General features: G+C 38.5%; 1 protein-coding gene across 1 annotated transcript in view; it reads left to right on the top strand.

Annotated features, from left to right (window-relative positions):
* Positions 1-13,558, top strand: part of adam17b (ADAM metallopeptidase domain 17b) — a 41,449-nt gene that overhangs the window by 17,431 nt on the left and 10,460 nt on the right. The window contains exons 5-11 of the mRNA XM_007906484.2: positions 431-617; positions 4,311-4,447; positions 5,640-5,729; positions 6,500-6,613; positions 9,277-9,421; positions 9,700-9,818; positions 11,730-11,879. Of these exons, the coding sequence (XP_007904675.1) occupies positions 431-617; positions 4,311-4,447; positions 5,640-5,729; positions 6,500-6,613; positions 9,277-9,421; positions 9,700-9,818; positions 11,730-11,879 (942 nt within the window). The remainder of the gene's footprint in view (positions 1-430; positions 618-4,310; positions 4,448-5,639; positions 5,730-6,499; positions 6,614-9,276; positions 9,422-9,699; positions 9,819-11,729; positions 11,880-13,558) is intronic.

The following is a 13,558-nucleotide window of genomic DNA, read 5'->3' as shown; positions in this document are numbered from 1 at the left end:
ATCACGTCTTCACGACGTCTCAAATGTGCGTATTGCTCTAATTTATATTGGATGAAGCACTTTTTTAAAAAAATTGCAAATTTAAATGTTTCATTGAGGAATAATCAAAGTGTTATCTGCTATAATTAATAGTAACTTTACACCAATGATGTTTTTTCGGTTAACGTTTTTGAAAGCAAATTACAAATTGAATCCACAATTGTTTCTGAGACACTGCTGTGCACAATTGGCTGCTGCATTTCACCCACAAAATATGCAGTCGATTCATTTTGCAGTATATTCTGTGAAACGCTTTGAGGCGTCTCGATGACGTCATGAGGCTCTATCAAATGCAAGTATTATTATTACTATTACAGTGTAAGTAGAGTATATTTGATATAACTTATCTAGTTTAGGAACTTATTGGTAACTTTTTCTATTCTGGTTCTAGCCACTATGGAGATTTGTCAATTCTGCCCCCACTGAGAAATTGTTGGCATACAAATCTGAAGATATCCGGGAAATTGGTCGTTTGAAATCGACAGAAGTTTGTGGCTATATCAAGCTGAATAACTCCGAGCTCTTGTCTGAAGACAATCTTGATGATAATGATTTTGATGATACAGATGCATCTTCAGGTAAACATGTATAAGAAACTGGTGCGTTATTGCACAGAATTGCATTCTTTTCCCTTCAGTGGTGGCTTTATATTTTACGGTTGCTGCTGATCTAATAGCAGCAGAGGAATTAATGCATGGCAAACATGGCGGGTGGGGGGTGGTAGTTAGAGCGGGAGTAAGAGTTAAGAAAGGGGGAGTGAGAGAGAAAGACTATGAGAGGGAGAGATTGAGAGAGTGTGTGAGAGAGAGAGTGAGGGAGAAGGAAGTGTATGTGAAGGAGAGAAACAGAGAAAGGGGGAGATTGAAAGAGAGTTTGAGAGGGAATAGAGAGAGTGTGTGTGGGAGAGAGGGAGTGAGAGAGTAATTGAGAGAGGGTAGTGGAGAGATGGGGGAGAGAATGGTTGAGAGGGGGAGGTGGAGTGTGAGAGGGTAATTGAGAGTGTGTGTGTGCGAGAGTGAGAGAAGGGGAGAGGAGAGCGTCTCCCTCCCTCTCTCTGTCCCCCAGTTTCCCCCTCTCTCAATCCCTTTCTCTTCCTCCCCTCTCTCTACCCCACTTACTCTCTCCTCTCTCCTCCGTCTTTCTCTTCTATTTCCCAATCAGTCGCGCAGTTCACTATCTGCAGTGGCAGGAGCCGGCAGTTGGTAAGAGACACGCTGACAGCCTGCGGTAAAGGCTCTCCACTCTGCGTCCTCCCAACCGCTGGCTCCTGCCGCTGCCCTGGGAGGCCTTTCACCAGGGAGTGAGGGAGTGGAAGTTGGAATGTTGAAAATGGTCTCGGGCTGGATAAAATCACCGACCGGGCCGGATGTGGCCCCTAGGCTGCCCGCTGGCCCACGCTGGATCCGGCCCGTGGACCTTTCTCAAATAGGGAATCTGGCCCACGGCAACCAACAGTTGTGCATATGCTTATCCTCCACCTATTTTAGAAATCTGTTTTTATGTGTTGTGTTAGAAGCTCCTTCTCAGCCAGTAGAGTCTGACTTGTGCGCTTTATTTGTTTTTTTTTCGGTTCAAAACACATTTTTTAAACAAAGGTGAAATGGAAAGAACTATGGAATTTGACTTCCATGGAACCTAGGCAGTCTGTCTGTGTCCCGACTATTAAAGAGAGCTGGCTAATTTGGACGGGGTAAAAACCTTCAGGCTGCTATATAGAACAGTGTTATAGTTTATGTGGAAATTATTTACCCTTTAGGGTCAAAATCTGTTTGACATGCTGCAAGGTTAGCTGGACCAAGACCGTATGTATGCATATCTATAATAGGGTATATCATGCTTATATATTTTTTTAAATGAGACTTGGTTTTCAACATGAAATCAAACCTGTCTTCATCTTATGACTGTTCACCTTCAATAATAATAATCTGGGAAAGTGTGAAGTACATATTTGCATTCCCGTATTTTATGAAATGACAGGAATCTCAATCCTGATTCTGCAGTGTATTCCCTGTCCTCAAGCACTGCACCTTTATTTAAATGTTTTTTCCAATTTGCTATTGTTTAATTGTAATTTTTCTGCATTGTATACAGGATTGTTCATTCAAATTTTTCCACAACCTCACTCCACCCTAGCTCTAATGCTGTAACCTGCCAAGCCAGTCATCTTTTGGCCATTTTGCCCTGTTCTCTGGAACTCCAACTTTGCCCGCTTCCCTTCCCACTTTCAAGAGCTGCTTCAAGACTTAAGTCTTTGGTCGTGCTTAAAGTCATCTTTCTCCCCCCTCCTCCCCCCGCATCACCAACCCGAGTTCAGGTGGGCAAAGCTGTGAAAAAACCTAATGGAATCCAAGGTTTTATAAAGTAAGGAAAATAATCTGAAACCACAAAAAAAAGTAATTGATGAAAACCTAGCTTTACCGCACACACCGTGAATTCTCGGGTTCCCTCAGAAACCAGAGGTTAGCCATAAAAAATTGAAAAAACGGAAGTAAAAATAATTATCAAATATGTGTGTGACGAAAATCAGAAAAAATAAAAATTGATTTCCACCAGCCTTATTTATGAAGTTGACCTTGATCTTTCCAAATTCCAGTAAAAGCAATTAATACCAATCTTGATCATCATCATAATAATCCTTGCATTTGATACAACATCTTATACCATATCTTATACCCTGATTTGCATGGGAAATGCTCACCCTTACTTGTTTACTTGCCTCATTTTAACATGTTTTATTACATCAGCCATTGTAATCCCCATCCTTCTCCACTATTTGCCTGGGCATAGAGGATGTTTCTGAGGTAATGAATTTGTCAATTATCATTTTAGTCTTTACTGAGTGAAACACTTCAATTATTTGCCTTTTCAATGGTCCTGTTCTTACTGGAAAGCCTTGACGAGCCGCCAGTCCTCTTTGTTCACGCTTCAGGAGTGAATAGGTTTGTCTGGTTGCGCAAAGGGGTTTCTGCTTGTTATGTTCATGTTATATAAGCCTGCATGCGAAGTTCTAGTTGTGCCGTTAAGTGGCTGCTGTTTTTGATCTGACCTGCAGGCAGTTCTTAGTATCTTGTGATGTTTCATTGTGGTCAGGAAAAATGGCTGCATTTCCCTTCTGTTTAACTGCCTCAGTATAGTCCAGGGGTTCTTTTGGTTTTCTCGTTTAAGTTCTTTTTTTAGCTGTGAAAATGTCATTACTATTGAAACCAGAAGGTAGCAATGAAATGGTCTGCTCTATAATTAGCCTATGCAGGTTGGAAATTTTCAAAGTAAAATAGTGTAACATTATTATGGCGTTCCTATATTGAATGAGAAAGTATATGCCCATTGCAGAAGTGAAGTGTAGCTTATTTTATTACAAAGTCTGTAGGATTTATAGTTTTTTTTCTACATCCTTCTCAGTATTGTTGAGGGTTTGTGCCACTCTTCATCTGGTAAGGACTAGATATAAAGTATTGTGGATAATCAGTTTCCAAGTTTTCCAAAAATCTTCGTGATCTTAAATTATAAAATTGTAGTGTTAAGCCTAAGAACAAGCACAGTGTGGAGGTTGAGATATTGAGTGGATTATTTGTAACTTAGTAAGTAATTGTTTCAGGTAGGAGTAAACCATTGGTCTATTTAACCTACGCTTGAAAACTCTCAAAGAATTCCTTTGACAAATTTGTTGTCTTCTAACCCTGAATCATTTTAATCCCCATGAACTTGTTTTTTTTTAGTTCCCTAATTTCCAATTCCTACAGTGGAAAATTTCGCTGTTATTCTCAGCAATCTCTTCAAAATCACGAGATTTGAGCAACCACATTCTAATACCCTCCCGGTATAGCGCTGCATTGGTTTTGTCTTGTTGATGTCTGGCACATCCCCACTTCTAGCACTATCTGGCCAATTTCCAGTTCTAAATAATGGCTGAATCCTGGGTTTTAAGGTACCTACTGATGTCATTTCCTGAGAGATTGGACCCAGAGGGTCGCATTGTAGCAAAGTTCCCCTATCAGGAAGTTGCCATCTGAGGAGTTGTGTGTGTAAACCAATATTCTGCTGGTCTATGGCAAATACATTTGTGTCTACTTGTGGAGTTTGTGAAACCAGTATGTTATTGGCATCATTGAAGTATATTTGCAATGTTAATGTTGAACAAGTATTGTATGGTTGCTTTTATACATTGTGTACTATATGTATCCTGATGCTGAGCTGTGTCTTCCTTTCCTCCTCCCCCCCCACCCATAAAATTATAAATAAGAAATAGACCCACTGATGTTGCTGTTTTACAGAACACATCCAGCGACACAAAAGGCAAAAAGCAAATCTGGACCCAAACAAGAATACTTGTAAAATGTTGGTTGTAGCAGATTATCGCTTCTTCATGCACATGGGGAGAGGTGTGGAGAGCATTACCATCAATTACCTGGTAAGTAGGCTCACAAGGTCATCATATTTATGATGTATTTAATTATCTTATGGAGTACTGAGTTCTAGATTGGGTTGAATTAATATTAGTGACGTCACGTCAACGCAGATGCAGTTAATCCATCATGGATACATTTTTTTAAAAAAAGGTTTAGTCTGCCAATTTCTCCACTTCTCTCTCTTTACTGGATCACAAAGTACTTTTTTAAAATAAGTAAATCACCTTATAAACTAAAGTATTACTTAAAAAGTAAATGTGAGATCTTATCTTTAGGCCAACTGGGTTGCCATGTCTCAACTTCCTCTCCTCTCCCCCTAGTAAAGATTATACATAAGTAATGTAACTATGGAATCATCAATCATGTGTGAGTATTTCTTTCCCTCTTTTACACTTTGACTCCCCCCGTACAACCATTACTTAAAAGTGATGCTTCAACAGAAGTATAATGTCCCATGTTTTCACCCACAAAATATACAATCGATTTACTTTACAGTATATTCTTTGAAGCACTTTGAGACATCTTAACAACGTGATGAGGTATTATATCAAATGTAACGATTATTATTATAATGTCAACAAAGGATAAAGTCTTGAAGAGGCTGAGATAGAATCTTATTGTTGCCTTTTATCTGCCTGTAATAATCCAAGCTTCAGTGCAGCCGCACTGTGAAGAATAATATAATTGTGATGCAGTTGTGTGTATCGGGTTATTTTTATTTTGATTGGTGCGTCACAAAATGCACAAATTAAATTGTCAACTTCTTTCCTATTTGATCTGTAAAAATACCTGAATGTCGATTTTTAAATCTCCAATAATTGTTTATTTGGATAGGCCTGGTCTGGCATTGTATGATTCTTTTGGCTACATTGCAGTACATAAAATCTCAGCAGATTATGTACAAAATGTGGAAATTAATAGACCTTGTGTTAAGCTGCTGACTTGTAACCCAAGTGGACTAAATAAGTGAACGCAGACTGGTATGAAATGAGCAAATAGCAGAGTAACGGTTATCATGATTAGATGGAAAGGGCAGAGGAACAACAATTGCTGTAAGAGATTTGATTGTATTAGGATGCATTTTAAGAAGAATTGTGGAACCAAATGGATTAATAGTCTTGGGTGGGGGTTGAAATCCTAACTGAGCAGTTTATCACAAACAGTTGCAACTCAAACTCCCTTTTGTAAACACAGATTGAATTGATTGACCGAGTGGATGACATTTATCGAAATACCTCTTGGAACAACGCTGGTTTTCGAGGATATGGCGTGCAAATAGAAGAGGTAAATCACATGTACTTAAGTTCAAATATTATTAGGAACAGATATGGTGCAGCCTTGTTTTATTCTGGTGGTTGGGATCCATAAATTCCCAACTTACGCTACATCCAGACACATTGCTGGATTCACTGCCTGAGTGCAGCTGGCTGTATTACTCCTTGTGCACTGGCTGGTTCCTGTGCTTAAAAGATGTCCAGGTCATTAGATTGCCACCGACATCATGTCCTGTTTTGCACATGTGCAGAAAATGGCACGTCATTGACAACCTTATCACCTAGAAGGTGCCCATTTTAGCGGGAAGGCTGGAACCTCAGTGAACAACTGGCCCACAAAATACACAGTCATTCCACTTTACAGTATGTTCTGTGAGGCACTTTGAAAAGTGTCACCAACATGAGTAATATTACAGCCAGCTGCACTCGGGCAGTGAAACCAGCAAATGCAAGATTATTATTATATTTTTGATATTTACTCATCTTTGCAATTATGTAAAATTGGCATGCTGTCGCAGATTTGACAATGCATTGTGCACTACTGGCTCCTATTGTAGTAAAACAATTTATTATGCATCTTTGTGTGTGACTTATCAAATAGAAATTAATATTTTGCATTTAATTTTTATTTAAAAATCACTGTTTTGAAAATTGAGCTGAGATGTAATGTGAATTTGTACTTTGTTTTCTTGTATTAAGTTGTTACAAAACAATGAATGGCTTTCAAAACAGTTGTTCTTTTTTCCCTTGTAATACTAACCATTTCTTTTTTAATTACAGATTATTGTAAACAAAGAACCGAGGAAGGTTAAACCAGGGCACAGACATTATAACATGGGTGATAGCTATCCAGATGAAAAGAAAGATGCTTGGGACGTAAAGACTCTGCTGGGGGTAGGCATGAGTGAACAGGCTGTCTTAATGAATATTGCTATTAAATTGCTGACAGAGCCACTTTCAACATTCTTGAATATCTGGCTTGGAAATTGAAACAAGTCACAAATTCAAATGTATAGCAGATGTAATGAATGTCATTATATTGCTATTTATTGTCATTATATATTTTCATTATCATTCACCTTATCTACCTTTCGGTTGCTCCCTCGAACTTACAGAGGCTGTGTGTAACCTCGGTTCTGTTTGATCCTCAATTCTTTCATCTAGACTTTGAACAAATCAGTTTTTCTCCCATTTCCTCAATGTCAGTTGCCTGTGCCACTACCTACAATATTATATTTGTATAACACCTTTAATGTCGGGAGGATATGGCCGAAACCCTCATCCACACATTTGTCACCTCCAGACTTGACTTTCCAATTCTGTGCTCAAAGTTACAAATGCCATTCTGTCCATTGTGACTAGGGCTCTGTCTGCCTCCTCCTTAATCACATTTCCCTGCTTTTTCTTTGTAACCTTTTATATCATTATTCTTCAAATGGTTATCCAATTCTCTTTTAAATGCCAATTTAATAACTGCTCGTGGTAATGTGTCCAAAAAGCTTTTTGTACAATAATGCTCCTTTAATCACGCCCTTTAAATTTGATGCGTTTTATTCCTGGTTCAACAACCAGTAGAAATAATCTGACATTTGTTTCTCTGAAACTTTTTGAACACTTTATTAGATCTTTTCTTAAACTCTCCAACTCCTGCGAATACAACCTCTTTGTTTTTAAAAAAGAGGTCAATATAAATATATCCTATCAAACTTGATATAATTCTAGTAAATCTATACTGCCTCCTGACCATAGTTCTAGTTTTATATTGTTAGTGTCACTTTAAGAGTTCACAATGATTGCTAGACTGAGAAATGAAAGGCTGCACTGGGAAAAGTGGACATCTATGCATTCATTTCATTGGGTGTGAAGATAACTCTAGTGTCAAACTTGATGAGATTACGTTGATCTGATTACATTATAGAAATGATACCACAAACATGTACCTCCAGCATTTTTGTGTAGGCTTTATAATTATTCAGTAAGATAGGTAATTTTGCTTGGAACTTAGCTAGTACAAATCCAGCCTGACTCAGTTGGTAGCTCTCTCGTTTCTGAGTCAGAAAGGTGTGGGTTCAAACCCTCATTGGGACTTGGAATTTAGATAGTCTAAGGTGACACTCCAGTGCAGTGCTGGGGGTGTGCTGCATTGTTGGAGGTGCTGTCCTTCAGATGAGACGTTAAACCGAGGCCCTGTCTACCTGTTCAGGTGGATGTTAAAGATCTCATGGCACTATTTGAAAAGAGAAGGGAGTGCCGAGAGCCAACAATCCCCCAAATACAATTGTTATTTGTTTTGTGGCTGTTTGTGGGTCATTGCTATGTGCAAATTGGCTGCCATGTTCCTCCACAAAACAATCACTCCATTTTGCAATGTATCCTTTCTTTGGGACACCTTCCTGATGTGAAAGAAATAAGAGAAGACTTTTGGGCATGGGGTGCCATTTTGGCCTGATGTTGCTCAGTTTTATAATGAAGGCGTTAGCCCCAAATGAAAAAAAANTTACAATCATTGAAGTCAGTTTTGACATTGCAGCATTGTGGATGGAGTCAGTGCAGTGGTGGTATTTGGCGCTGCTGGGTACAGCAACACTGGAATGTATTTAACAAGTAAATGGAAACTTTAGAAAAAAATTATAATTCCATATCAAAAGTTTAAATTGTATAGACCCAGAGGCACTAAGTACTGTATCTCAAGCGCTCCGGGATGCTACCCCTGCGTGAAGGGCACTAAATAAATGCAAGTTGTTGTTGTCAGGTTCCCAATCAGCTCCAGCTCGCTGAAGGGGAGAGAAAATAAGGGAAAAGTCCCACTGGTTTTAGTGCTTTATTGCTGTAAGGACATTGGAGTCATCTTAAGATCAAGCCATGGGGTCAACTTTTCAGCAAGGCTGTGCAGACTGAGGATGGGAGATAGAAGCATTTCATCAAATTTGCATGTTTTTTTAACAAAAACTCAAGCCAAAAGCCTAGAATAAACAGAAAATATCTTAAGTTTGTTTGTAGTTCCATAAATGTTCGAGTTTATAGAATTGCATTTTTATTTCAGCCCATATCCTCACTCGCACTAAACACCACACACTCATCACCCCAATCCTCGCCAGGCTCCATTGATTTGGAGATCCTCAACATCGCATACAAATCCCTTCTCCCCCGCCTTTCTGACCTGCTTATACCCTACTCCTCTGCCTGCACCCTTCGTTCAGCTGGCATAGGCCTGCTGCATGTACCCGACTCCTCCCCACTACTATCCTCCCCACTGGGCTTTTTGTCACTCACCCCCTGCCTCAATCCCTCTGCCTTGCCCCTTCCGTTTCTATCTTAAATTCTGCCTCAAGCCTCACCTCTTTAACCTTGTCTTTGGTCATCTCCCCCTTGCTCAGAGTCCAACCCTGCCACTGTGCAACGCTCTGACACACTATTCTGCGTGAATGGCGTGCTACAAATGCAAGTCATTGTTGAGGTGAACTGCCTCAAAAACAGGGAGTTTAGGTATATTTTTATATCTCATTGACTTTCTGCTATGGCTAAATACCGGACATTTTTTATTTTCCATTTTTCAGCAATTCAGTTATGATATAGCCGACAGGGCTGCCAAAGTTTGCCTCGCACATCTCTTTACCTACCAAGATTTTGAACATGGAACACTTGGGCTTGCTTATGTTGGATCTCCCAAATCAACGGCATTGGGAGGCATTTGCTCTACATGTAAGAATAAATACAGTCACTCCGCTTTACAATATATTCTGTGAAGTGCTTTGAGACCTCAATTATGTGACAAGACTCTATGTCAAATTATTATTATTTTACATGTAAATGACAATCTATACATTGTTTCATTGATGTTTTGGGGTGTAAAATGTGTTTTTAAGCTGTATATTTGTTATATTGCTCACTGTCTTGAAATCAAAGGGCCTGAAATTAACTCTGAAACCCCAAAACGTATTTTTTATCCTTTTCTTTCATTGGGTAAAACCCTTTAATAGCAGCATCGTCTCGGAATGTTCTTCCACCAGACTATCAGCATTCAACAAAAGATCAGGAGGTGTACCTCAACACTGGATTAACCAGCACCAAAAACTATGGGAAAACCATCCTTACAAAGGTAAATCACTCCTAATCATTAAAGAATTCAAAGAAAAATAAAGCCTAATCCATTCCTGCTTCTGCTGGGGGTTTAGCTCTTGCTTTTGTGTATATGAACTGCAGTTGATGGCTTGGCATTTTTATGAAACCCTTTGTTGGGGATTTTTGTCACCTGGGATGCTGGAATTCTGTGCTCAGTCTTACTGGTAGTTAATTCTAAAGCAGCCGTGCTTAAAAAAACAAAATCCCTAGGTGGGAAATTATTATTTGCATTCCAGGTGCCTACGTCCAGGATGTGCATTGGATAGTTGCAGTACCACTGTAGCTTTTTTACCATTAGATTGATTTCTAGCTGTGGGTAAATACCACAGTAGTGGCTGCATCCATTTGGGTAGATTGACTGTGCAGGAACTTTAATCAGTTGAATAAAATCAGAACATCCTGGAAATTCAGTTGGCCAGTTGTTGTTTAAAAGAGAAATAGGTTGACATTTTCAAATAATTAGTGTAAGCTGTTTTGGCCTCTAGGTGCAGGTAACAGACATCTGAGAAATTTGATTTATTGTGGTATTGTAATTGGAGCCAGAATAAGCTGCTATTCGGATATTTTGTTTCTCCAACAAAATACACAGTCAATTCACTACAGTATGTTCTGTGAAGCGCTTTGAGACATCTCAAACGTGATAATAATAATCCTTGCATTTGATATAGCGGCTTATCACGACTTTGAGATGTCTCAAAGCACTTAAATAATCAAATGCAAGGATTATTATTGAAAAAGATGCATTTTACTTAGCATAATTGTTTTGTACTTTGAGACAAAGGTTCTTGTTTGGGGTGAAAGACAGATGCATGTGCTTGTCAATGCAACACTAAAAGGTAAATAGTGCATCATAGCTTACCCGATATTTTTTTCCCCCACCAATTTTTTCTTTAACGTTTTTCTTCAAATTAATCACATTCTATCTAACTTTAGAGTTCGTTGGCCCGTACTCAGATCTAATATTCATAATAATCCTTGCATTTGTTATAGCCCCTTATCACGTCGTTGAGACATCTCAAAGCACTTCACAGAATATATAGTAAAGTGTAAATATTGTTAAGATATCTTTCACAGATTTTATGCCTTCATTTTAAGTGTAAAAGTAATCCAGTTTAATTGGAATAACTCTTAATTACATGTATTTCTCTAATATTTGTTGCCTTCCAACATTTAGTATTGCAAGCACACAAAAAGTATTTAAGTTTTTTTTTAGTCTGTTTATTTTTAAACCTTATGTTATTAAGTAGAATAGAATGCTAATAATTCTAATAGAATGCAAATTGAGCCCCACTGTGGATATAATAATACAGACACCAGGTCATCACATTAACTGTGGTGGACGGTACAAATCAAAAACTTTATCCATCAAGAGTTCTACTGTCAGTATTGTAAACACTCTGCCAACACTTTTGTCTGCTTGTATGTCTGCTTCTCACAATGGGTCTAATACTCTCCATAATTAGACAAGCAAGGCATATCCCTCTGGGCATAGTGCACATTCCTTTCCAGACAGAAATTTCCAGGTCTAGGTAGCATTCACAGAACTTTTATCTGGTTTGGACACTCTTATGTATGGTACTGGTTTCCCACATACTATTCTCTCTCTTTCTTCCCCTCATTTTTCTCACAAGTTAACCTGGACACCAGTTATCTGACAGGCAGATACTGACATGCAGATATGTTCCTTGAACTAGAGATGCACCTTTTCTAACAGGACGGGGGAATGATATTTTACTCTCTTAATGTTTTTTAAATTTCTGTATTTCAGATTCTCAGTATGTTTTATGTCCTGGCTTTGATCAAAAGGTTAAACAAAAAAAGGATATTTGTCACGGTGCAGTGTTTTTGTATCTAAATATTTAAAAATACCATTCCAATTGTGAAACAGGAAGCTGATTTAGTCACTACTCATGAACTGGGCCACAACTTCGGAGCAGAGCATGATACAGATCACAACGATTGTGCCCCAACTGATGACGATGGTGGGAAATATGTTATGTACCCTATAGCAGTGAGTGGCGACCAAGACAACAACAAGGTAAAGAAAATTTGAACATTTTGTTACATATCATTTAGAGCAAGTGATCACAATTCTCATTTTGACTTTACTGTGAAATAAACCCTTTCTTGATGGATTACAAACAGCAAACCTGTTAGATTAGGAAAACTGTGTAGTTGAAAAAAAATGTTATGAGGAAGATTCCCCTGAACCAAGACTAATTTGGAGTCCTGTAGCATATTGGTTAGAGCGCTTGCCTCGTAAGCAAGAGGACCTAGGTTTGATTCCTGAGCAGAGTGGAACGTCAGGCAAGTTTCCTTACTCCACACGCCTCTGTTTACCGAGCAGTAACTTTTTAGTCGATTTGGTGGATTGCTTTTCCGGGGGTAATTCATTTTTTGAAAACAAAAATGTGGTCACTCAATACGTGACAGTGGGACAGTACCTTGTGCAATTGGCTGCTGTGATGTGCCCACAAAATATACAGTCAATTCACTTTACAGTATATTCTGTGAAGAGCTTTGAGAGGTTTTGAAGATGCGATAAGGTGCTATATCAAATGCAAGGATTATTATAATGTTGATTATATTTTTGAACATCATTTTTATGAAAAGTCTTAATTATTTTAAATTTGTAAATATTGTGAGCACTTTGAAATAGTTATCGCCATAGTTTTAGTTTCTAATGTTCTCATTATGGGATGTTAAAGTTTATTATAAGAAAAATCCCCCCCTTTCCTCTTTCGAGGCCTGTCTCGAGGCCTTCCTCTTTCGACTGCGCCTTCGGTCACCCTCGCAGACCCATCCTCCCCACCTTCCACCCTTCTTAATCTCAACCCTCAGCTCGGGTGCACATCCTTGACTGTCCAGCGCCTCCTGATGTGTAAGGCACTATACAAATGTAATTTGTTGTTGTTATTACAACAGTTGTAGATATGAAATGGAATCTTTCATGTATCTTAACAAAACACTAATTACTACAACAACAATTTACATTTATATAGCGCTCTTCATGCGGAGTAGCGTCCCAGAGCATCACAGTGGAATCTACATACTGTAGTTTAAAGGTCTGCATTGTATACTCTGATGATATGTAAACCCTTGCACCAGGTTTGAAACCAAAATGATTTGGGTGAAATTTAGCGATTCTAAATGCAGTGCCTTTTCAATGTTTCCTTTTCAGTTTTAACAGTGTTTGCACTGGGTTGAGGTTTGAGATCTGGAAGAAATTAGATTTCTGGTGGCATTTGAATAGTGTGAAAAATGAAAACAGCCACCCAATTAAGTACGATGCTACATGATATACAAATTGCAGAATGGGGTTGTGATGTATTAAAAGCTGAGATGATGTTAGTTGTTTAACCAATTCAACAGCAGATTGATTATTGACCACAACCATTTTTTAACAATTCTATTAGAAGACCATTTTGTGTGTGTGACTATTGTACTTTAATAGAAATAGCAAAATTGATTTTTAACCTTTGACATGTTTTTAGGTTCAGGAACTTTGCACTGTTGCATCCAGATTCTCAGAAGTAGGATAGATAACGTCAGGATCTACATAGTGACCTACATAGGTAACTTGGTCTGGAAAGCAATCCATTTAGTTTGAAGTACCGCAGCATCCTTTCTCATTACTGAAGATGTTCCAGCTCAGTACTTACAGTAATTAAAATATCTAGTTATCTAGTTAACCTGTTCTGAGTGAGCATTTCTAGG

Source organism: Callorhinchus milii, unplaced genomic scaffold, assembly GCF_018977255.1.
Source record: "Callorhinchus milii isolate IMCB2004 unplaced genomic scaffold, IMCB_Cmil_1.0 Scaffold3, whole genome shotgun sequence".
In the NCBI taxonomy this organism is placed as follows: Eukaryota; Metazoa; Chordata; class Chondrichthyes; order Chimaeriformes; family Callorhinchidae; genus Callorhinchus; species Callorhinchus milii.
This window is presented reverse-complemented; position numbering and strand designations above follow the sequence as displayed.